Raw genomic sequence first — 26,702 nt, 5'->3', positions numbered from 1 at the left:
AATACAATCACAAGATCTTCTTTCATTACCAACATAGACCAAGAGATCTGGCATTGTATAGCCCCCTTGTCCAATCTCTCCTACTTACCCACTGAGTACCTTACCCTGTGACATGGGAGAGCCCTCAGAGAGAGAGCGAGAGCGTGCTCTGTCTGCCACATTGATGAATGACTATACTGTAAACACCAAAACACACAATATGATGGACGGAATGTTGCACAATGGCAAAACATTCACCCCCAGTCACAGATCTGGGTCTAATCCATCGTTATTTTGCTCACCAAGCCACCCCAGTTCAGACATAGCCATATATAAATCGGTCTTGACCCTGTGCCTCATGGGAACAGTCCAGACCGAACTGCCAAGCCATGTCTTCCATGGGCCGGAATCAAGCATCTTAGGACCGGTTTCTGGCTATCAGCCTTCATCAGCCAGGATAGCTTGACTCCAGTGGCTTAGTGAGCACGGGACCCACGTCTGGGCATACCCTTCCCACATAGGGTGAATAGCAAAACACACAAGATGATGGACGGAATGTTGCACAGTGGCAAAACATTCACCCCCAGTCACAGATCTGGGTCTAATCCATCGTTATTTTGCTCACCAAGCCACCTCAGTTCAGACATAGCCATATACAAATCGGTCTTGACCCTGTGCCTCATGGGAACAGTCCAGACCGAACTGCCAAGCCATGTCTTCCATGGGCCGGAATCAAGCATCTTAGTACCGGTTTCTGGCTATCAGCCTTCATCAGCCAGGATAGCTTGACTCCAGTGGCTTAGTGAGCACGGGACCCAAGTCTGGGCATACCCTTCCCACATAGGGTGAACAGCAAAACAAACAAGATGATGGACGGAATGTTGCACAATGGCAAAACATTCACCCCCCAGTAACAGATCTGGGTTTAATGCATCGTTATTTTGCTCACCAAGCCACCCCAGTTCAGACATAGCCATATGCAAATCCGCCTTGACCCTGTGTCTCATGGGAACAGTCCAGACCAAACTGCCAAGCCATGTCTTACAGGGTCATGGCTGATTTGCATATGGCCATGTCTGAACTGGGGTGGTGTGGAGTGCAAAAAAAGATGGATTTAGTCCCAGATCTCTGTACTGGGGTGAATGTATGACATTGGTCTGCATTCTGTCCATCAATTGTTGTTTTTGCATTTGTCACACCGAGTGGGACGGGTATGCTCAGACGTGAGTCCCGTGCTGTCCACACCACTGGAGTCAAGCTATCCTGGCTGATGACGGCTGATAGCCAGAAGCCGGTTCTAGGATGCTTGATTCCGGTCCAGGGAAGACATGGCTTGGCAGTTCGGGCTGGACTGTTCCCATGAGGCACAGGCTCAAGGCTGATTTGCATATGGCCATGTCTGAACTGAGGTGGTGCGCAGTGCAAAAAAACGATGGATTTAGGCCCAGATCTCTGTACTGGGGTGAATGTATGACATTGTTCTGCATTCTGTCCATCAATTGTTTTTGCATTTTTTTATACTGTAAACACAGCTTTTTCCTTTGCCTTCTAATGTGCAGGTATAAAAGAAAATTCATGCTATTTTTTCTGTAGCACTGAAGGGCTGTTGGTCATAAATTTAACCCTGTGTAAACAATAAGAAAAGGTCTTGCATACCTTCAGGGATCTGTGATTGTAGCTAGCATAACAATAAATCAATTTACAACATTGTTATGCTACCCCCCCCCACCCACCCACAGTACTTATCAGACAGCACATAACCTTATGCATATTTGGGAATATACTTTTCTAAGGCTCTGACTTCTTTAATTTCTTATTTACAAGTAGAAAAGACCGATCTTCATTCTTATAATTGAAAACATGGAACCTTTCTGCCCTAAGCATTTTAAATAGGATTGCTGCATCATAAATACTTCTTAAAACCTTTTTTTAGAGCCAGTTCTTGAACCCTAAATTCTTTCAAATTAACCATTAACCAGTGCAGTCCACTTTGGCAGGTGTAAATGGCACTCTGTGCACAATAGATCCTTGTGAAAGTTTTGGACGAATGTATTTTAAATACAGTTCACCATCAAGCTGTCTGACATATAAAAGTCTCAAATTCAGAACTTCTCACCATTTTATTTTTTAGGGATGTACCTGTTGCCTCTAGTGGGGTCTTAATTGCTTACATCTCCAGCAGCATATGGTGAAGCAGTTTAACCCATAGATTCCTCCACTTGAGATTAACTATTTGCTGAGTGTAGCATGGCACTGCAACTTCTTGACATGTATCCTATGCCTTTTCCTAAATAGGAATGCATGAATTTTGTGAGGATAGCTGATGCTCAAGTTTGATAACTCTAGAACTCTTTTCTAAAGGCGTGGCTACTTGTGCCACAATAATTCCAAAGGGTGGTGTGAGAAGTAGTATCCGGGTTTGCTTGCCTTCCCAGAACCTAACTATTGAGGAACCCCTAAGGTGCTTTTCTTATCCCTCTTTACCTATCCAAAGGGAACTCCCTAGGCTCTTAAAAGGATTCACTCACAGGCATTCCCAGTTGCATGCTTCATCATGGAGTCCTCATGCAGATACCTAGAGTATCTAGACTGGTTCCACCCTGTAGAATAAGGATACTCTTTGAATGTGCAAGATTAAAATTGTCTAAGGTGTCAAAGGTTTACTTTTATTGTCAAGGGCACCTTGACAAGATTACAAACTGGTGTGGGGTACTCCGTAAGGAAATGAGTACCCTCAGTATCCCTGGGTCAACATGTTTCATCTCACCAACACAGCACTGGGCAAATTGGCTTTCTTCGGGAGCTTACAAGGATCCCATTCATGCATTGCCCTCTATGATGATGCATATCATACGAACCGACCTGCTTCGTCACCTATTTGTGTTCCTATCGAAACGTTCAGTTTACTGCTCCATGGAGATCAAGGCAGTTTTTATCAAATGTCTCATCCTGGCAGAAGCCTACTTGGTTCCTCTTTTCCCCACATCCCCCACAAGTAAATATTGACAAAATCATTAGTGAAATCTAGGAATCCCCACTGTGTTGTTACTTGAAGCGAGGAAACCGCTGTTTATTCATGTACAATGATTTGAACCCCAAAACACTATACACAAAACATGCAACAAGCTTTCATTAAACAAAAATACAAATTATGAAATATTTTATTTAATTCACAAACAAATCTATAGAAATTTTAATGGCAAGGTTGGAGCCTTTCTAAATTCAATTGAGCCAATGAGAAAAATCAAGGACCCCCTGAACAATAGATAGTTCAATTCCTAGGACAGGGACTTAAATGGTAGTGACAAAAACTCCTAGGCAATGTCAGTAAAGTAAATATACACAGTATCTATAACATTAAGGAGGCTCATTAAGGATAAAAGGAGGCTCCAGGTAGGACCAGGCTAAGGATGGCTGCCAGTAAAGGAAAAGTCTTTTACTGTGCATGCCTATTCAGCTATATATTTGGAACACTATTGCATATCTAGCGCTTGTTCCAGTTTCTTCGTTGAATCTCTTCCATCGCAAGAGGCTTTCCAGAATATCATTTTACTGATTTTAACATTTAGCGGGTCGCTTTTCAAATATACCTACACGAGGCTTGTTTGATAACCAGACATCCGACCTTTTCTTGATATTGTTTATTTTAAAATTAATAAGACATCGCTGCACATTCGGTGCACCTCATTTTTATCAGCCATTTATTAGAATCAAGAACATCCACCAACTATGAGTTGCAGGTTTTAATCACTAGGAACTAATCACATTGAAACAGGATCTATAATTGTGTGGCTTTCCTCAAAAAGGCGTTCTATACGCCGAAACGCGCGTCGAGTTAATAAAGACATTGTCACTTTTTAACCCTTTATTTATACATATTGATTAAATGTGATCGGTTACATATTGTTTCATTTTTTAAATGTTTTGTATAAATATCATTTGTTTAGATATTAAGAGAAGAAATTATTAAAATGGTAACAACTTTGAATATATTTTTTCTGTCTTCCTTGGTTTTCTTAATGTTATAGCTAGTGTGTATATTTGCTTTATTGACATTGCCTAGGAGTTTTTGTCACTACGATTTAAATTCAATTGAGGCCACTGTTTTTTTTCCATACAAGATTCTGTTTGATGCACTTGCACTGCTCCCACAATTCAATGTGAGGATACGAAAATATATTTTTAGCCTACAATTTCAAATCCCTTCACATTTACATAATGTTTTAAAAATTCTACTTGAAAATGTTTCTTCTTTATTTATATACACTGCATTAATCTTTTCAATATATTTTAATTTAAGCAGCCATTGAGCCCCCTGAGTAGGCTTTGTGGACTTCCAGGGGTACACGTTAGGTCAAGGCCGCCTTGGTTGATGGTTAAGAGTCTGCCTGGTGGCTGGGGGAGCTTAAGGATCAGATAGCACCAGGAGGCTTTGATGTGAGTGCTCCATAGAATAAATTAATAAAAACTTTCGGAATTTTGAACATTGTGCTAAGGCCTGGTTCACGTGGTCCTTCCTTGACAGGTTGGAAAGCTACTCCAGTAGATATCATCCTTTGTTTTGAGTTGATTTATGATAATTATTGGGATTCGCAATGAAAACCAGAAAGTCCAGCATTTTCTGGAGTTCTTCCACTTCCCAAATTGTTCATATGTGTGTATCCCACAAGGTGGAAAATACACATAAGTTCATCATCTGGAATGTGCATTTTCAATCTGGGTCTTTTCTTTCAGAAGTAAAATATTCTTTCCTGTAGAGAAACCAGTTTCTCCCGCTCCTATGAAATGTGGGCATGTTGCCCTTTCCGCCCTGGAAATGCACTTATCACCTGCCTTAAGCAGGATTATTTGTGCCTGTGTTTCCAGGAGATGAAACTAACAAACAGCTGCATTTCTCACATGCTGCTATAAATCAAAAAATTATGATGGTGAAAAATGCATCATACTGACAGAATTTGCACTTTCCTAAGTGCATATTATTTATTATTATTATTATTTGGGAATTTTGTAAAGCGCCTGGTTTACGCCCATAGGTGTGTCCCCGCGCTGTGGTAAGTAGGGAAAACAGTCTAAACAGCCATCACAGTTACTTAGCGTCTGAAGAGATGAGTCTTAAGTTTTTGCCTAAACAGGGATTCTGAAAGCTCCAAACGTAGTTCTGGCGGCAGGTCGTTCCACCGTTTAGCGGCCAGATATCTAAATGATCTGCCCCCCATACGTGCTTTCTTAATTCTGGGGATCTTCAGAAGTCCCGTGCAGGAGGAACGCAGCCTCCTTGCAGGCTCATACCAGGTAACCAGACTCTGTAACGGGGCAGGGGCTTTGCCTCTCAGAATGCGGTGACATGTGGCAAGAGCCTTAAATTCCACCCTGCTCCTAACCGGAAGCCAGTGCAAAGCCTGGAGCGCTGCCCTGGAGGAAGATCTTCTAGGAAGCCTCAAAATAAGGCGAGCAGCAGCATTCTGCAACACCTGGAGGCGGTTGGTAACCTTTCCCGTGGCCCCCAGGTACAACAGATTGCTGTAATCCAGGCGCGAGGTGACTAAAGCGTGCACTAGCGTCTGGCGGGCTGTAATAGGCAAGAGATCCAGGACCTTCCTCAGCGTTTTTAGGACACCGAAGCATGTCCCCACCACTCGGCCGACCTGGGAGCCAAAGGCGAGATCAGCATCCAGCCATACCCCCAGGTTCCTTACCTCTTGGCGGGGAGCAGGAACCTCTCCTAGGCAGGATGGCCACCAAGCCGATGACCACGCAGATGGGCTTCCCCCCACCACGAGCACCTCGGTCTTAATGCCATTGAGTTTTAGGCAGTTGGCGGACATCCAGGCTGCCAGTTCTTGCATGCAGGCTCTGAACTTGTCCGCCACTAGACCGGGTGCACGTGAAAGGGATATTACCAGCTGCGTGTCGTCGGCATAGGACACAAGGCGTAATCCATAGCTTTCAACAATGGCCGCCAGCGGGGAGACATAGAGATTGAACAGGGTCGGACTCGGGGACGAGCCCTGCGGCACGCCCTGGCCCAGCCCAATCTCCCTGGAATAGCACTCTCCCTGGCGGACTTGGAAACATCTGCCTGACAGGAAGGACCAGATCCATCTAAGCGCAGCTCCTGACACCCCTCCATTATTCAGACACTGTAGCAAGGTGGAATGAGCTACAGTGTCGAATGCTGCGCTCAGGTCCAGGAGGATCAGGGCCATGGTTTGGCCCTCATCCACTCCCTGTCGTATGGACTCTACTGCCATGAGCAATGCTGACTCCGTCGAGTGCCGTGGGCGGATGCCAAATTGAGAATCATGGAGTAGAGAAGCTTCCTCTACAAAACTCATCAGCTGAAGGTTTACAGTTTTTTCAGCAATCTTTGCCATGTATAGCAAGAGGGAGATGGGGCGAAGATTGTCTAACCTATCATAGCTGATATTGGGGGTTTTTTGGAGAGGAAGAACTACTGCTCGTTTCCAGGCATCTGGGACCGTGCAAGTCTCAAACGAGATATCCAAGAGCTGACTGATATATAGCTCTAAGACATGCAGGCTGCCCATCAGGCGTCTGGGTGTAGTGGGATCTCGAGGGGAGCCTGATTTAATTGATCCACAAATCTGAATGAGTTTTTCCGCAGGCGGGGTTACCAGTGTCGTTAGCACCCATTGTTCTCCACTTACCTCGTGAACCTCTACCGCCTCGGGGTCTATGACAGCCTGGCTGGGGAAGGCCGAATAGATGGTTGCTACCTTGTTGGCAAAAAACTCCGCCACTCGGTTGCAGTTGTCCACCGTGCAAAATTCCTCTGGGACTGCTACAGGCTTCCCCACCGAAAAGGGATTTGTATATTAAAAACAATTCCTTCGAGGAGTTCTCAGCTTCCCTTATCCTGGTGTCGTAGTACATCTTTTTTGCCTTTCTAATTAGTCTGTGGTAGCTGCGCCTACTTAAGACATAATCTATTCTGGGTTGGGTGGCGAAATCTACTCTCCATCGCCTTTCTGCACGTTTACACGCACACTTGGCCATGCGCACTTCTTCAATGAACCAAGGTGCCGTTTTCAATGCTCGTCCCTCTGTTGTGGTCTGGGCGAGTGGGGCTATTTGGTCCAGGGCAGCTAAAATGCGCTGGTCCAGGTTCTTGTTAACTTTTTCCACATCCTCACCCCCTGGTCCATCCCCCATGAGAGCCTCATTAAACTTTGCAAGAGAGAAGTTAGCCCATCTCCGTTTAGGGCGATGCAATGCTACCTTTTCCGATGCTCTGTCCCCCGAGATGGAGATCGAAAAGGGCACCAAATGGTGGTCCGACCAGGGGATAGGTACGGGGGTCAGGGCCTCCACCTGTCCCCAGCTGGCAAAAATAGGGTCCAACAAATGGCCCAGTTGATGGCGGTATGAAACTCAACTGATTCAAAGAATCTTGATGTGGATTTTCAAGAGCAAAATGTTTGTGTATGTTCATTATTTATTTTCAAAGGGTTACTTTTCTGACAGTTGCTTTAATACTCAGTTCAAGTTTTTGTACAATTGGAAAATATCAAAATATTAAAAAAGAATTAATAATACTATACGTCTTAAGCTGTATGCACAAATTGCAACATAATTTCATTTCAGGTTAGATAAATTATGCTAAAAAACAATACAAGGGAAAACAACCCAATTTATTCTTTAGGAGCATATAAATAAGACTTCAGAATGCCTGCTCATCCTCTACATACTTTATAACATTTAATCCATCGGTTAGAACAAAGATGCCTCTTCAAATTCATACCAGACACTGGATTGATTTCAATACAGTTCCTTCTGCAATCTTCCATCTGCCATCTTTTTGGGTAAAGCAAAAAATAGAACCACCAGAGTTCTATAATTGTACCATTGTAATGTAAAGTAAAGTTGAAGATACATGGTTTATAACTTAGACTTCAAACAGAGTTCATTTTAGTGGTAATATAAAGACCATTTTAAATAAAGTGCACAGTGCAATCTATATAAAACATAATTATGTTGTAACTTCTTTCTCTTCTTTAGCAACCTCCCTCATCTAAGTATTTATCGATCCCAACACCCTTATAACAGTTCATTTAAAAAGTTAAATATATTACATTACTACTAAAAAAAACAGGCTTTATGATAAGGTGCAGGATGCCTGCTCCTTATATTCCTTAACATAGCAGCTTTTACAATTTTTTGTCAAACACATCATCCGCTATAGATCTCAATTTAAAAGTTAGGAATATTGCACACCAGTAAATGCAAGACATTTTGGGAAAGGACAAAGTGCCTAGTGCGGACATCTTAAATTCAAACAAATCATGTTGCTTTAGTGCAGTAATCTGATTTTTTTTCAGTGGCCATAGTGGTTTCATCCTTGGCATGGTCACCTGTCTAAATTCTAACAGTTTCTGAAACCCAAAAGACAATGGCGGACCTCCTATGCCGCACCTCATGCCAGTTCCTATATGTGCAGACGCTGTGCAAACAACCCCTACACCAGCCGTTGAGTGGTGGTGTTGTGTTCCATATCAGAGATTCTTATGCCAAATGGGGGTGCGCAGCTCAGAAAGTGCAATAGGCCAGTGTAGATGGAAAGGTAACTTCTTTATTTGAAAATATTTCTTTTAAAAGACATTAACTTAAGACAATCCAGCCAACGCGTTTCATTCCCATATAGGAAACTTCCTCAGGGCAAACTAAGTATCATGTGTAAAGGTACAAATCAATGTTGATGGAGCTCGTGGTCTAAAAACGGTAGCCGTTCACAAAGAGCGATCTACTCCTATTTGGTCCTGTTTGGGATAGAAGGGAATTCCAATCCGTAGCTCAGCCAGAAGAACGGGATCCAACCATAATAAGTTGATACCACCAGTAAAAGTCAATTACCTGGAGGTAGCTGTGGTGATCACCCAGGCCACTCCAGGATTGGAAAACGTATCGGGTCAATGTGGTGACGATGAGGCACAGCTCAAAAATGGAAAATATCTTACGGGTTCATCTAGTCATCATTGAGTTCTCCCGAGAAGGTGAATTTCTTTAAGACCAAATGTATTGCATCATGGCCCATAAATATAATAACCAAGTACGCAGTATTCCTGTCAAGCTCCACATCTGGAAAAGTACCATCTGTCTTCCTCCTCTAAGTATTTATCGATCCCAACACCCTTATAACAGTTCACTTAAAAAGTAAAAAATATTGCACTACTAAAAAACAAGGCTTTATGATAAGGTGCCTGATGCTAGCTCCTTATATTCCTTAACATAGGAGCTCTTACAATTTTTGGTCAAACACATCATCCGCTATCGATTATTATTATTAATTGCGTTTTGTTAAGCGCAAACAACCCGGAGGCCTCGTAGTGCTATATTGTCTGACCGAAGAGGGCTAAGAGAGCCAAGTTAAATGAAAAGGAGAGTTTTCAGGTCCTTCCGAAATTTCAGCAAGTTAGATTCACTGCGAAGGGTATCGATCTCAATTTAAACGTTAGGAATATTACATACTAATAAAGAAAGACTTTGTGAGAAAGGACAAAGTGCCTAGTGAGGACATCTTATATTCAAACAAATCATGTTGCTTTAGTGCAGTAATCTGATTTTTTTTCGGTGGCCATGGAAGTTTCATCCTTGGCATGGTCAGCTGTCTAAATTCTAACAGTGCTCATGCTGAATCACAGTTTTGACAGTCTTTTGGATATTTGCATAATAAACATTTTCTTATGGAGTTTGGTATATTGTCGCGAAGATTTTGGATGATAAAACAAATGTATTGGAAACACTCTACATAAGCTTTGCAAAAGGTGTGAATGTCCGCTTAAGATGCACAATTCTGTTTAACTACCACACGTTGACAGCACCTGAGTTTCTCTCGAGTTCTCGATAGTTGAAGGAGAAGGGAGTATGCAGTACCTCATTACCCTCTGTAAGGAAACGTGCACTGTCACTGAGCAGTCAAGTGCTTTCATTTCTGGTGCTTTCACCCAGCAGTACAGTGTGAACTAGAAAAAAATGGTTCAGTTCTATCGTGTCTTCTACAAAATGTAATCTTTCAGCTACAGAGCCAACTATGGGAGTGTATGCGCCGGCTTCTCTAAATATGAAAAAAAGTATAAAGTTTGATTACTGGTGAAGTTGACCATGGTTTAAGCATGTCACTTTAGATGTTCATTTGTGTCTGCCAAAAATACGTTTGAATTGATGCATTTGTCTCAATGCAGGCACTGAAGAGCAGAAGCAGCTTGTGATTGGTGGTGAAGCGTGCCTTTGGGGTGAATTTGTGGATGCAACAAACCTCAGCCCAAGATTATGGTAAGCAGTATTTTGAAAGAATAGTATCTTATGAGGTTTTGGTTTGACTATGCAAGAGTTCAGTAGACTAATTGCTTGTAAAGCAGTAATCTCTGCAGGTCCTTTTTACATTTTATGCTTTCGGGTAGTTCCTTGAATTCCAAGAAATTAATTGGAGCCCGATTCACAAACTGCATTTTTTTAAGTAACGTAAGTAGTACTACTTCCTTTCTGCAAAAAATCAATTCAAAGACCTACAGGTGGAGCTTCCCATCCCTGTTTTTCTCATCTTTTCTGTGTGTAAATCTCCTCTCCATGGGACGCAGATCTCCAAACATGTAACTGTAGTAAACGTGGGAGGAACCAGCAGAAGTGGTGAGGAAAAAGAGCAGTATCTACTACTAAAGGGAGGAAGTTTAGATAAATGAAAGAGGGATTTAGGGAGGGACGTGCTTTTACAAACATGCACCCACAAAAGAGTAACGCCATTGTCGTTCACAAACAACACTTCTAAAGTTTCTACAATCCATACACTTTAAAACAGGCTCAAATGTACTTTCATTCCTCCCTTGAGTAAGAAGAGCACCACACATTGCAAGCCACACATTCCTATAGAAAATAAGTGACCGGGACATAAAAGAGCACCCCATCTGAACTAATATTAAATTCGTTCAATATTTAAATTGCATAAATATATAATAATTATTTGAAAAGTTAGTAATATGCATTATTTAAAAATACATTTCTTTTATTATAAATGTAAGAATTGTTTACCTTAAATCCAATTTAAGACAATATACTGAATACAAAATAAAATTAAAATGCTAGTGAGGCTTGGTTGTATGTTCTTTGCTTATTTATATATATATATATTTTTTTTTTTTAAATGATAAAAAAATATAAATGATTCATTTAATTTGAGTTAATGTGCTGACATCCTTGTAAAATGAATAATGCATTAAAATATGTATATACTTTTTTTAAATGAATAATGCATAAAAATATTTATAAACTTTTTTAAAAATATAATAATCTTGAATATTTTTCACCATACTTTTCCATGGGTAAAACCTCCACCAACAGGTGAAAAGTTGTTAGTAGTAACTTTACACCTATGAACTTTGTTGTAGGGGGCTCTACCCTCTCATCTCAGCTGTGGAGATATGCAAGTCTACACCTGGATGTAAATCTACAATCTGAAATGGTGGAAAGAAAAGTGTAGAGTTACATCTGGATGTAGGAATATATATACACTTGTGTAAATCTGCACATACATATTTACCATTGTGATTTAGGCCAATATTGGTTCATGGCACACTCTTGTAAACTAGAAGTCTACACCTCTGCGTGAAATGAGTTCAAGTAAGTGTTATACATACATATGTTTCATTTATTGTAGGCCTCGTGCCAGTGCAGTGGGTGAAAGGCTTTGGAGCAGTAAAGATGTAACACAATTAGGTGACGCTTATAACAGACTTATTGGGCATCGATGCCGCATGGTCAGGTAAGATTTTTTTTTTTTAAGTTTTAAAGATTTAATTAGTTGATATGATAAATGCTTACATAGGCATGACTAATGCATCTTGTCTTACAGGTTTGGAAAACCTTAAGTGTAAGCAGTTCTGCATTGACTTTGGTGTTGTTGCATGCAGTAACTCAAGAACTATTCCATTTTGAAACTTTAATATTGGTAGAAACACTGACAATGGGCGTCTCCAACTTCAAAATCAGTAATGATCTGTAACTACAAGGAAAATAGAATGAGAAGAAAGCCAGTTTTATTCTATCAGAAAATAAGTTCTCAGGCCTGAGATGCTTCTCTGATTTATTTGATGTTCTAATACTTCATTTCCATTGTAGACAACTTCATAAAGTTTCACAAATGTCATATTATAACTTTCCTATACTGGAAAGGACAATTGTACATAGAACTAGCATTAATTTGCCCCATCTCCCTCCAGACAATAAACCAATTTCTCACCATAGATCGGTAAATGGGGTCCAACAGATTCCCACAATACAAACCAATATCTAACACAGGTTTAACCCATTACCTGCGCTGAACGTTCCGCGCTAGTGCGGAACTTTCTATTGCGCGGGTGGGGCCGCGACGTCCAACGGACGTGCGCAGCACTGCCGAGGTAGTGCACGCGACGTCCGTTGGACGTCGCCAGCAGCAATGGGGTTAAAGCCGAGCCCAAGCAAACAAGTTATTTGCCTTTGGTAGCATTTTTTCTGGTGGATACTCTATTTAACCGTAGATTCCTCATTATTAGAATATCCTGAGGCGCCAGGCTGGATCCTTAAGGTTTAAATAGTATTGCTTATTCACACTGGTATGGGGTGCCTTTCAGCTCTGTGTTGACCTTGTTTCTGCCCTTGAAGTGATATAGACCTGCATAGAAGTGCCACCCCCTGCGTGGTGACATCAGTTTCTTCCTGGACTCTGTCTGCTCCTTTGAATACGGAGCCCAACAATAATCATATATACCAGTGTGCAGAACTCTAATTGAGGACCTTTTTAGATTAAAAGACAATTCCAAAGAACAGGTTTGAGGGAGGGAAGAGGGGTATCTGTTAGATAAGAGTATCCACCATAAAGAGCTTTACTGAAGGTAAATATCTTGTTCTTCTAATGGGTCCTTCTGACCACAGATTCTACACCTTTAGTAAAGCAGTACCTCTGAGTGGTGGGTCTGTGAAATGAAACATACCAAAAATTCCTGAACTCTGAGAACTGGATTGGTGAAATGTCCTTCTGTTTGGACACCCTGTCAAGCAGTAGTGCTTTATGAGTGTGTGTACTGATGCCCATGTCGCAGCTTGACCGATGTCGAGGACGGACACACTGCTTGCCAGCAAAATGGTAGCATCCTTGGACCTGCTGGAATGGTCCCTCAACACCTTGACTGAGTCAATGTCTGCACCACGTTACCCTTCTTTGCCCTAGAGAACCCCACAAAGCTCTGTTCATCTCCCCAGTGGTGTTTGGTGTGATAGATGTTAAAGCGAAAAGCTTTTTTTGGGTCCAACTGATGGAATCTCTCCTCTTTTTTCGAGGAATGAAGCAGGACAAAGAACATTGGGAGAAGGATGGTTTGTCCAACGTCAAAAAAGCCACCTTTATCCTCCGCACCATTTTGTCTAGGAAAAAGGTGGTGCAAGGCAGCTGCACAAAGAGCTTGGAGTTCACTCTCACCTAGACCCACACACAGACACAGAGTCAGGAGACAGTGTTTAGCTGTGCATGGGTTAAAATAATGTCCACATGGGGGAAAGTGAGAACTAAATTAAGATCCCACTGTGGCATCAAAAAGGATATAACCTTTTTGAACTCTCAACACCACAGGTGATTTGAACAAGGACCGTTGGTCTGGTAAATGCACAAAGGTTGTAAGGGGGGATAAGTCACATTTAACATTGCCCAGTGTAAATCCTTTTTGGGCTATGGATGAAGCAAATAACAATACGTCCAACAGTTTGGCTTGTTACTGTTTGGTATTGAAGGTGCAACACCAGACTCCAAACTTGTTCCAGCTCAGACCGACTTTATAGAGAATGCCAGGCAGCAAGGATGACATACACAACCTCAGGAAGAAGATAGAATGCAGTCATTGCTGCTGATCAGTCTCCATGCACAGAGGTGCAGATTGTGAAGGTTTGGTTGCTAGATTCTGCCCTGCTGCTGCAACAGAAGAGCCTCCTCAAGCAATAGTCTGATCGGAGGGCCATCTCAGTCTCCTTTGGGCTGAAGAGTTTCCACTTCTTGGAGCAAGATGGACAGGTGCTCCTCTGAAAGATGTGGTTGGTTGAACATGAACTACAGGACATAGCCTAGTTGGATCTCCTGGAGGACTCACCTGTTGCATGTTCCATTTTGCCACCCCTGGAGGAAATATCTTACTCTTCCTCCCCACAGTGTGTGTCTCTTCCTCCAATGGCAAACTAAAGGGGTTTGGAACCTGTGCCATAGGAACAAGGCACTGGGAATTATGTTGCCCCTGGTGGCCTGCATGATGTCTGCTTGACCCCTTGTTCCTGACCCCAAAAGGACCTGGGTGCCTTTTGAGGGGTAGTGGACCTTGGCAGTATGCCAGCGCCTGGAGTAGCCTCGAAAGGGGGAAAAACTGTAGAGATTACTGTCTCACAGGGGCAGAAAGGCCTAGCAAATGTGCAGTCGCTCCGCTGAGTTTAAAACCTCCTAACTCTCAATCCGTCTTTTTGCCTAACGGGTGAGATCCATTGAATGGTATGTCCATCAAAAAGGCTTGCACGTCCCCAGGGAAGACTGTATATCTCACCCAAGCATGCTGCTAAAGCACCATGCTTGTGCCAATAGCTTGGCCCAAGCAGTTGGTGGTGCCAGTTAATAGCAGCTGTACTTTGCGGTGTTCTGACCATTGTGGATGGTTTGAGCCAAAATGGCCCTAAATTCCTTAACCCCTTCAGTGCTAATGACAAGGGTAACTCGTCATGGAGTTTCCATTGATTTCAATGGAAATTACATGAAGAAGAACAAATAGGCTTAGCATCTAAGTGGTTAAGGACTGCGGAAAGATCTCACCAACCATGTCCCATAAAGCTTGTATATATCTTCGCTGCAAACAACTGGCATTGACTGACCAAAGGGCTAGACTAGCCAAGGAGAACATAAGCTTTCAGAATGCTTCAATTTGTTTTAATCATCTGTCAGGGGGGGGAAGAATTGAGGTTCACCCTTCTGGTGGAAGTTGGAACCACCAACATTTCTGGCTTAGGGTGTCATGTCAAGATATCGGAGATGCCTGGCGTAAGCCTGTGCTGTCTGGCAACATATCAGTCCAATCGGGGACAGGGATTAGACCAGGTGCCCATACGGGTGTAAATTAGATCTTCATTAAATGGGTGTAGGAGCACTGATGAAGTTTGTCCTTGTTGCAAATCCTATTATTCTTCACTTCCATAGTTGGTAGTTACAAAACTAATACCTCTGCTGCATGTCTCATTACTATGACGAAGGAGGCACTCTCTTTTGTTAGTGGTCCAGGGGTTGGGGACACAGCTCTGTCCAGGAAGTGACTAACCCCGATAAGTCCCTATATATAATTTGTCATCATAGTCTTGGAGAAAATAATCCCCTTTATCTACAGAGGCAAGTTGGTTCTTATCAGAGTCTGAACTGGAAAGGTGCCGGAAAGCTGGGGTGCAGCTCCAAGGCCAAGGCATTGTTTTCGGAGTCGGATTACACTGGGGCAGGTGCATCAGGACCAAGATTATTTTTGGTTCAGCATCCGATAGGATTATAAGAATGAGTTATGCCTTGGCAGCGTCAATGTCAAATGGACCAGCATGGATTTTTGTGCTGGATTGGAAGTCTGCTTCCGTGTCTGAGGAGAAACCGAGGCATGTTTAAGAAAGAAGCACAGAGGGCAGACCTACCGGGGTTAACCCGCCTAGGGTTCTCCGTGGATCCTTGGGACCAAAAGGTGCAGCAGATGGAGACGAAAGTGCCAGAAATTCCCAACAAGGCCTCAACCTGTAGCGAAGTCACTGATAAAACTGGCAAATCAGGGTGCATCAGGAGCTGTTGTGAAAAATGGCTTGTCAGTGGAGTACAGGAAGCAAAACCGTGATGTACAATGTTATCATCGCACCTTCTTAGGTTGAAAGCGGCATGGCTGGACGAATCCTGCATGGCCTTCTTGTTCTCCCGCTTTGACTTGGACTCACTGGAAAACTTGTACCACAACAACGACCTATTGTGGATATGGTCTTGAGAGATGGAAGGGGTCTGTGCCCTTGACTTGGGGCAGAACTTCAGAGACTTCTGCCGGTGTTCAGCAACCTGCAGCATTGCATTCCTGGATTACCTTCTGGCTCACAACACTTGGAGTTGTGCACCTAACCCAAACACCCCAAGCACACCGTGTGGGGTTCTGTTACAGACACTCCCAAAAAGGCTTAAACCCTGCAGTTTTAGAAGAGGACATAGTTCCTTTGCACAATGATAAAAAGAATTTTGAAAAGAAAGGCGCAGAAAGAAAGCAACTGATGACGACCTCAAGGAGTGGCGCGTATATGTGGCTCCATATTTACTTCCGGGGCGGACCTAAGTCAGCATGAAGCCACATTGTGGCATTTCTCCTACCGGTGCACAGGAGAAATGGAGTTTGTTTTCTGGACCCAGTCTAGAGCTTGAAGATATTTTAAAAGTGAGGAATCTGTAGTTAGAAGTATCCATCAGAAAAGGTAATGCAGGTGAAAAGGAGAGGCTTCCTCTCTTTGCCAAGGAAGAAAGCCTAGAACCAGTCCATGCCCTGTGTATGGCTTAAATAGACTGTGGGGTTTCTCCAACGCTGCAGCAGATCCTCGAATCTCACAGTATCCAGTCACTCAGGGTATACAGTCACGCAAGCACTGCATGTCTTTTTAGTCCTGTTCAGTGGGTTCCAATACATCTTTGCAGGCATCGCATGCTTCACCTTTAGCCTAAACTGCATTGGGCCGCAATCTTGTAACCAAGAACAGTGGCTGCTCCCTTAGAATGGCAACAGACCCACATGGTTCTCGTAGAAGTCTTCCAGATCACTGCCCACACAGTTTCAACCCATCTGTGAATCTAGTAAGGGTTGGTTGACTACCCGGCACATCTGAATGATATTCGGATTTTCAGAATTATATAGATAGGTCTGGGCAATGTTTTTTTTCTCATGGAGGCTAGATTTCCTGTTAGCAGCCTGCCTCTCCTCAGATTCCCACAGGTGCAAGTATTCAGGGGGGAGGGAGAATGCAGTGATGATGAATGTAAATTAGTCCTTTCACCTGTTTAAGGGATTACGTCCCAGAATCCAATATCATTTACTAAATTCCTTCATTCATCCTCACAACTAGGCTATTGCCTGGAACAGTTATCTGCATCCTGCCATTCAGATGTTCCTAATCCTGGGGACACTTGCACTCCTTATAAGTTCCCAATATGTAGACCTGCCCTTCTTATGTCTCAATGTGCACCATGGTCTTGCCTACTTTATGCTCCTGATATTCAGAATTCTCCCCTTTAAGTGATGGATCTTCAACTCGAAATAGCAGCAATAAATTATTGTCCAGTCAAATTCTTGTTTTTATGAAAGAGTATTTATATACAAACGCAAGGTGAAATACAGCACACACAAACAATACACATTGTGTCCGGAGGTGGGGGCTCTAGTGTTCGGTATGCAGGTCCTTGAGTCCCACTTCCCTCGCACTAACAGAAGTGGCTATTTCCCCCACTAGTAGTCAGTCTCAGGAGTCCTACTCTTATTCTTCCAAAGTCAAAAGTACTCCAGCGTTGGAAGCACTTTGTGTCAGAACAAGCCCCCCAGGGCCTTCTGGTCCTGCAATGAGTATTACCCGCTCCTGAAGGTGTGCTACTGGAGTTTGTTAGTGTTTCACACTTTGATGTCGAGGAGGGCTGCTGACTGAGTAGCAGATGCAGCTTTGCAGGGGCAGCAGCTGGACATCCCTGATGTTCCATTGATTCTTCTCACAGGTGGTGGTATCGCTCGGGTTCAGATCCTTAGTTGGGCTCAGGCACCCACAGGTCACCACAGCGTCCTCTCTGCTCGACAATGGTGGAAACAGCAACATTCATTGTTCTTCATGGTGGCACCCATGGCATTTGGGGTACTGACCCTACTCCACACAGGGACCACGGCCTGATTAGCATGGCAGTCATGTCATCTTTATGGCAGCCCTCTCTAGCATATGGGGTTTCCGACTTGAATCTGCACATTGGTGGAGTCCTGATCAGTGCAGCCGCTGTTTCCACACACCTTGCTATGGGAAATCCACTCGTCAAGATACCCCACACGACCATGCTCGGACAAGCGCTTGCCTCTTCCTCACAGGGCACACTGGTCTTGGCAAGGAGGCATTGATGCTTCATGCTCTAGGGGCAGGTGGTCTTTGAGTTTTATTTATTTATTTATTTATTTATTTATAAAGTTTTATATAGCGCGAACTTGATCCCAGAGGATATCAGAGCGCTTTACAATTATAGGGAAAGGTAACAAATAAAAACATGAATCTAACATGGGGACTATAATCTGCATTGAATCCCCTGGGTGATGTCCCCTCCCTCAGATGGGAGACTAGTATGCCCTTAGCCCCCAGTCATGGTCAAAGGCAGAAGTCTTGCAGAGTTTTTCCTTGACATACTTACTTCTCGAAAATTTTGGGGACCTTGAGCTCCTTATTATAGTACATTTCCAGGCACAAAATGTGATTTAGGGTCTTAGTCTTTGAAGTTTGTGTTGCGAGTCTGCTTCCCTTTTAAAGTGCCCACTCCTCTGTACTGCCCTTTCTTCAGAAAGCAGTGTGTCACAGCAGGAGCAGCTCCAAATCTGATATCCCCACAACACAGGCCATTGGAGTGACTAGAGTGTTCACAACAGGATGTCAGCCACCATGATAATGTGCATGAAAAGGTCACCCCAGTGCCTCAGTCCCCCTCTTTTAAGGCCCATCTCCTTTATGAGATGTGCAGAGGCCTCTTTCTGGAGTCCTCACCCTGATTTAAAAAAGAGCATCCTATGGAAGCAGGGAAGCCAGGCTCTTCAGTAAACCTCAGTGTGTGTGTGTATGTGTGTGCCCCATCCAGCTCTCAGGAACTCAGCAATCTACAAATCTGTTGGGGGATTCCTCTACCTTCTCATGCTTCTTCATTCAACCCTGGGTCTCCCAAAATGGAACCCAGAGTTCCATGTATGGCACCATTCACAGGCACAGATAAACACAAGAGGGAGGGTAGAGGTAGGAATGATAGAATCAACCTCCTGAACTAGATAAACAAACAATGGGATTCTATCAGTGGGTATGTGTAGATGAATATTTTTTTAAGTTTTTTAATTATCACCAAGTGATATGTAGAGTGTGTTGCTGGTCTTTGTAAATGACAAAGGCAAGCACTATGTGTGTTTTACAATACCCCTCACACACTATGATTCCCATAGTGTCATGCTTCATCATTGGGGTCTTCCCGTCCCTCTACGGGGCGGGGCGTGCTACGAACAACGGACCCCGTCGGAGCACTTTTTTGTGAAAACAGACTATGTGTGGTGTGACAAATGTGTGAGTGATACGTGGTGTAGGGATATAAATGTGCTATGTAAAAAAGGGGGGGGTTTAAAAATGTCCTGGCTAGTAGAAAAAATTATTTATTCGCTTCCCTAGCTGGAAATATTAAAAAGGGGTTGTGGTAGGGCTATATGATGAGCCCTATTTGGTTCACATGTTTCGTAAGCAGTCCCCTACTGCTTTTCTCATCAGGACCTCTGTTAATCCCTATTATACTCAAGTAACTTACTAGTTGTAGTATGCCTACTTTCCTAAAATAGAACAGCAAAAATAGGCTATTCTATTCCATCCACGGAGCTGCAAGGGGCGGATTAAGGAGAATACCTTACACCGGTGAATGACCGCAAAAATCACCCGTCTCGGCTGTCTCATGGGGCACGAACAATTTAGATCAATAGACCAGATTGGGTCATTATTATTTTTCTGAGGGCCAAGTCAAGCCCTGATGTCGAAATAGAATAGCCTATTTTTGCTGTTCTATTTTAGGAAAGTAGGCTTACTACAACTAGTAAGTTACTTGAGTATAGTAGGGATTAACAGAGGCCCTGATGAGTAAAGCAGTAGGGGACTACTTACGAAACATGTCGACCAAGTAGGGCTCATCATATAGCCCTACCACAACCCCTTTTTAATATTTCCAACTAGGGAAGCGAATAAATCATTTTTTCTACTAGCCAGGACATTTTTAAAACCCCCCCTTTTTTACATAGCACATTTATATCCCTACACCACGTATCACTCACACATTTGTCACACCACACATAGTCTGTTTTCACAAAAAAGTGCTCCCACGTAGTCCGTAGGTCGTAGCACGCCCCGCCCCGTAGAGGGACGGGAAGACCCCAATGATGAAGCATGACACTATGGGAATCATAGTGTGTGAGGGGTATTTTAAAAACACATAGTGCTTGCCTTTGTCATTTACAAAGACCAACAACACACTCTACATATCACTTGGTGATAATTAAAAAACTTGAAAAATATTCATCTACACATACCCATTAATAGAATCCCATTGTTTGTTTACCATTCACAGGCACACAGCAGCCACACGCTAACTTGATGTAGGCACACACAGTTAAGTATACAATAGCAGAACCTTACATGAGTGAGCCCGTAGGCCTTACTCCAGCGATGCAGGGGAAAAAAGGCCTTCTCACTCCTACTGATCAACACAGAGTATTCTGCAACCACTGCACTTGAGTTATTTACCTTCTGGAAAAGGCAATAACCTTTAACCACTGAGGGTAAAACTATGGGCACCCTTCCTGGTCCAAGAAGACCGCAATCCATGAGACAGGCCCATATCTTGGTGCACACACATGATCTATGTTCTCCTATGACAACAAGAATCCGCACTAAGGATCCAGGCTTCATTGCAGCTAGGGCCCTCACATCAGTCAGTCACTAAGCAAGAGCAATGTCCGTCCCAATAGTTAGCATTTCTGGTTGTCCCTAAAACAGCTCCTCAGTGCAGCGTCCTGCATCAAGTGCTCACTTTGCTCCCTGGCTGGAAACCCCCGGCTGGTCCAGTGCTGGGTGATTGTAGCATGCCTATCCACATTTCCTTATAGAGGCTGCTTCTCTGTCCACATTGTCTGCGTTGAGGCTTCTAGTGTTTTCTCTGTGATCCCCCTCTTGAACTACACTGGGGCAGTCTGTCTGAGACAGACTCCCTCCGGGCATCGTTGAGGTGACTTTCCCTTCCTTGGTGCAGCTATTGGCAGCTCTTGAATGAGGTCCAGGTTTGGGCAGAATCGATTCTGATTTTATTTTTATTTATTTATAAAGTTTTATATAGCGCTAGCTAGACCCGTGGGTATGAAAGCACTTTACATACACAAAGGAAAAGAAAAATTGCATAACATCACAGGACATGAGGATGCATAAAGATATATTCAAAGACATAATACGTATGTGTACATTGAGGGGAGAACTGAATATGAATGTTATACCGCTGCGTGCTAGATGTCAAAGTGTCAATGAAGTATGGAATTCTCTCCTTCATTTCCAGTTGTTGATCAGATTGACTCTTAAGTTTTCCTCCAATTTGGTCCAGAGGCTTCCTTTCAAATATAAAAAGTGAACAAACTTCTCAGGCTGCATGCCCCCCCTTCCTGACAGAGCGTTCTACAGCTTGACAATGTACTTCTACAAGAATATTTTTTGTTCCTTTTAAACTTTAGCTAGCGGCGTCTACATCTGGGTCATGGGCTTGCAAACCAAACTATGCCCACATTCTGCTGGAAGAGATGTGGCATCCCTTCCACGAGCATGTGTATGAGTTTGCTGCTGTTGATGTTTATCAGTCTGGTGCACTTTTGAACCATGTAGACGTAGTTGCCTGGGCGTTTTCCCTTCTTTCCTCTGCCCTCCGTTTCTCTCTTTGGAGACTTACTGGGAAATCTGAAATCGCTCATTGGACAATAAAGCTATTTTTTTATCCTTACCAACAGTATTTTCATCAATGTATCCAAAATGGGTTATACGATATGTGATGTTAGTTTTCTCCTGTGGTTGTCGGCCTTCTGTCACATTCCTCTTTGGATCCACTTACAATCACGTCATTGTTTTATTGCAGATGAGAAAGTGGGAGTCCCCGTTGATTCCAGTCCTACCTCCCTTGTTTTTTTGATTTTCTGGAAGTAGAAACAAGATTTTTGTGTTTTTCTTTTTTCTTTTTCCAAGAGAAACAGCCAATTTGTTGCTGCCCTTTTAACATGGTTACAAATCCTTTACACTCCATCTTGCTGGTTGTAGTTTGAGCCTGCTGGGACCTTGTGGGATGTTGTTACATAACCCCTCTTCTCTCATGTCACATACTTCTTGAATCCGGGACGTTCACCACACATCTTCCAATTTGGGGGTTCTCTTTTTCTAGCTTAACTTTTTTTGAGGTGTCCTGCTTCTGTCAGGGTTTTGCTCCTACTTAGCTTACTATTATGTGTGTGTTTTTATACAGCACGAGCCCAGCCCAAAAGGCAGCAGAGAGCTTTACATGGTCAAAGGCAAGAGTACAGCCAACAAGTGACCGTAGCTGTAGCTGGGTGCAGAAGTGCATGGTTAATGCATCGTCATGTAGTTTATGATGCTTATCTTATCTTATCTTATCTTAGGTGCCATTTGTAAAGCGCACTGACGCCGAGGCTTCCTGGCGCTGAGGTTGTATTCTTAAACATCAGTGCCCTTTTGCAGTGAATGAGCTCCTTCCACTAATCCGGTGACAGACTTTCTTTGTTAGTCTGTCATTTTTTCGGCTTGATGTACAACTCCCTGGTCCCTTGGCCTTGTTTAGTGTGGCTACCGCTCTCTGGTCAGCGCTCCAAGGTTCTCCCTTGATAATTTCTACTTCATGTTTACAGTTTTTAGGTCCTCGACATAGAACCTCCCATGGGGAGTGCTGTGCAGAGCAGAGTGGCTACTTTGTCACTGGAGCTCGTCTCTAGTTTGCCAAGTGGTAGGTTGCCAGTGGTCCCGACAGAAACACTTTCTGCTCTCCATTCAGACATGCTTAACATCCAGCAAAGTCCGGAAGCAGAGACAATGAACATCCCAAAGTATAAGTTACTCATCTTATTGACCTGCTAATACATGGCCATTTTGACTGGGTATCTGGAGGTCAGCAGATGGGGCCTGTGCATGTTGATCACATGTGTAGCAAAACTTCGTCTGTTTTGTGCTGGGACATGAACATATGTGATCTTTCGTAATGTGCATCCCAACAGAGTTGGGGAAGGGGCAATTAATATTGCCAGTCACTGCAGGGAACACATTTATTTTTGCATTTTTACAGTGTGTGAATATATGGCAGTAGATAATATAATGTATGACGGAAGCTACATTAGTAACTGTTTTCCCTTGTTTTCGACAGGCGTGGAATTGCAGCTGAACCATTGTACATCGGAAGCTGTGATCATGAGTATGACGGATATTAGTCGTTTTTGTTTTTTATAAACAAATTGAGTGCCTTGCTCAGGTGAAGATTTAAGGGATATGGTGCACTGAAATGCCAATGACTACTTCAATTTGCAATCATGATGATGACGTGATTTACAACAATATTTTTACCTGAAAACGTAACTTTTGTTTACAAATTGCAATTATGTGTATAAACTAGTGAATAAATACATTACATTTTCAAATCTCGCTCATGTTTTTGTTGCAGACATTTGTGTACAAAATCGCCACATTCACATTTGTTCTGTTAAGTAGTTCTTGAAATTTAGTAACTTGAACAGTGTGCAAAGTTAGTGACAAAGGAGCTGCTGATCAAATGTTTTTCTGTGAGTAGGCATAACTTCCTCCTGACTTTTCTGAATTTCATTCCTGCTCACGGAAGAAAACTTTCTAAATTATGCTAAAAACGACTAACATGGTGAAGGAATCTTATGCGTGGAATGGATAGATAAGTTGAGAGGCTGACATATACTCAATCTGAGTCACGGTCACCATGATGCACAAAGAAGTTGGAATTTATAATCAGCAGGAAATCGTACCTTCACAACTGATGTTTCAAAGAGGCTAGGCTTCAGACAAACAGCCACTTCTGACAGAACGGCACATCTATGCTATTTTATGGGTAACTGCATGTCCTACTTGTATTACTGCTCCACTGTTGGTGTTAATATGTATAAACACAAAACTGAGTATAAAAAGTAAGAAGTGTTTAACCTAAGTCACCAGTAGGAAATATTTATGCCTATGCGGGCAATCCATCTGAAACTCTGCCACATCTTATGGGAGTGACCGAGAGAGAACTGAGAATACATAGTTCAGAAGATCTAAGAACTTTCCCCATGTCCTTTGATAATGTTCGTTCCCATGTTTACAGATACTCGTTCCTCATTTGATTCTGCTATGGACATATAGGGGTGTTAATCAAGACAAAAAAAACTCCTCAGGAGATGCCCTAGACTTTGCAACAATGTTTTTGTTAGTCACAGGGCTAGTTTGGCAACTGTTAGATTTTAAGGACCTCTTGGTGTTGACCCTTCAAGGCACAAAAAGAACGGTGTACTTGAGATGAGGCAGCTAGTGTCATTCAAATGAAACTCCATCCATACCATGGCATTTTCATATAAATCAAGCAGCTCCTGGAGAGGCAGTCTGTGTTTTCCTCACAAGCAGTATCTGGTTCTTCTGAAGTGTCCTGTTTGAAGACAGAGACATACAGGACTCATAACATCTACAAGAACACTTCCCAAAATCGGTGTAGCAATCCCCGGCTCCAGTGGATGAGGAACGATCACTAGCTGCTATATGGTTGCACTGGAAACACATTGGAGGTACTAGAATTTGATGCAGTAGTGGCACCAGTATAGGTGGAGCTGGCGGCGTTGGGGAGGAGGGTGAGTCTATTAAGAGATGGGAAGCACCACTTAAAGTATTGAACTATCTGCGCTTTGAGCTCTACACAGTGGAATCAGGTCCAGGAAAGAGTCCTTCATCAAATTTTTTAATGGTGCGAAATTTGCAAGGTCAATAGCAACTGCATCACTTGGTAATAGTGTAACTTTGACAGATGGAAAGAGAATCCTGCTGAGACTGTAGGTCCAGGACCAGATTAACAAGCAGTATGGGTGCCTGAGGAAGTACTTGTCTGTAGGTTACAGTGTTCTATGTCAGAGGTAGAAATTTCAAGTGGAAATGATGTTCAATCTACGGTCTACTACTACTACAACCAGTGGATGGATTGTAATGCAGTATTGGGACCACTGACATATAGCCAGTATTGACCAGTTAAGTGTTTGTACAAGGTAGAGTGAACATTGACTCTTGTGAAGCCTGCATATATTTTCATCAAATGATCATCCCTGTGAGAGGTCTTCGCCAATGGCAATGTCTAGTCTCAGAGCATCCCATAAATCCTCTCCAACTTCATCACCATCTCTAAAAGGTCATGCAGTGTGGTTCATGCTCAGCTGTACCGGAGCACCTTTTGGTGGACCGTAGGTTGCAGCTGGCCATCTCAGTTAAACCAGTCTCCACACACTTTTCTTTTCCTATGGTGGGTTTTTCTATATAGTTTTTTTGCTTTTTATCATAGTATCCGGTTTAAGTTCAACACATTGATAACCATATACATAATTTGAATAATTAGAAAATAACTCCCCCACCTCACGCACTCTTCGTTGCCCTAACATAATGACTTTATCATACCGGTAATAACATCCACCTTCGCTGAGCCCAACCCTGGTCACTTAAGGTACACATTCTCATTGCCCCCGCAATAAATGTAATCGGAATTGAGCAGTCCTGTCCAGTTCAGCCTGAGGCCCCCCTCCGCCCCCGATCCAAGCATTCAGTCTCATGGCACACTATGCAGTCCATTGTTTGCACACTCACGGCGGGGGGGGCTCCGCAAGACAGTCAACATAGCTGCCACCACTCTTAAGTCATCTTCGACCCTCTCGTCGCTTCTCGTCTGTTTCATGTGGACTTCTTCTGCCACTACCCACTCCCTGAGCCAATCCCCAACACATGGAGAGTCCTACGCCAACTATGTAATGGCAATGCAGTGTTAAGCCAAAAGCAGCCCCAAGAGCAGAAATGTCCTGCTCCATTTCCGTCCTTTCGGCTTTGGGAGCAACCCTAGCAATATAAACTCAATATCGAGCTGCAGTGTCCAACCAGTGGCTACATTAAGCCTGTCTACCTCCTACTGCCAGAACTGGGCCATGGATTGACAAGTCCAAGTCACATGTCTGAAATTTGTCTCATTCTCCCCACACCTTGACCAACTCACCTCTTGTGTGGGGTATGTAACATGCAAAGTCTTTGGGGTGAGGTACACTTGGTGGTTCTAGTTATACTGTATCAGCTTAAACCGTGCATTGGAAAAACTGTCTGCATTCTTCCATGCTCCTTCTCCCACTCGGCAATTGATTCAGCCAATGTACTGTCCTATGTTGCCTGTATTTTCAGCTGCGTTGCAGGACAATCGTCCTGCAGGGCCCTGTACAGGAGTAATAATAGTCGGCCCTCTGCTGGCAGTGCTATCATCACCCCCAGGGTCAGTGACGGGGCAGTGCCTCCGGAAAGCATGGCAATAGCTCGCTTGCGGTAGCCAAGAGTACAGCATATTGAGGTATTGTCCCTGATCTAGCACAAAGGTCTCCGTAGCTTCCTTTCTTGTAATGAATCGTTGGTCTGTGTTGACGTCCCCTAGGGTGTTGCAGCGACCCCTCGACTATTGCTGTACTAACATGGCAGTTGCCATCTTCACAAATGGTGGGTACCCAAATAGGGGATGTCGTGCTCCTACGGTGCTTGACGGATCACCTTTTTTTAGCGTCATTTTCCATGTTCTGCAGGTCAGTCTCACCAAATATGGTGCATCTTGTGGCACTCCAGCCCCC

The 26,702-nt window shown here is 43.3% G+C and overlaps 1 protein-coding gene across 3 annotated transcripts in view; it reads left to right on the top strand.

Annotated features, from left to right (window-relative positions):
- Nucleotides 1-23,490, top strand: part of HEXB (hexosaminidase subunit beta) — a 353,508-nt gene extending 330,018 nt beyond the window's left edge. For all 3 annotated transcript variants that reach the window (XM_078675259.1, XM_078675257.1, XM_078675258.1), the window contains exons 12-14: nucleotides 10,179-10,269; nucleotides 11,648-11,752; nucleotides 23,216-23,490. In XM_078675259.1, coding sequence (XP_078531385.1) covers nucleotides 10,179-10,269; nucleotides 11,648-11,752; nucleotides 23,216-23,279 — 260 coding nt within the window. In that variant the 3' untranslated portion in view covers nucleotides 23,280-23,490. The remainder of the gene's footprint in view (nucleotides 1-10,178; nucleotides 10,270-11,647; nucleotides 11,753-23,215) is intronic.
- The last annotated feature ends 3,212 nt before the right edge of the window (nucleotides 23,491-26,702 follow it).

Source organism: Lissotriton helveticus, chromosome 2_1 (assembly GCF_964261635.1).
Source record: "Lissotriton helveticus chromosome 2_1, aLisHel1.1, whole genome shotgun sequence".
Lineage (NCBI taxonomy): Eukaryota > Metazoa > Chordata > Amphibia > Caudata > Salamandridae > Lissotriton > Lissotriton helveticus.
Note: the sequence above shows the minus strand (reverse complement) of the source record. Positions and strands in the feature narration are given on the sequence as shown.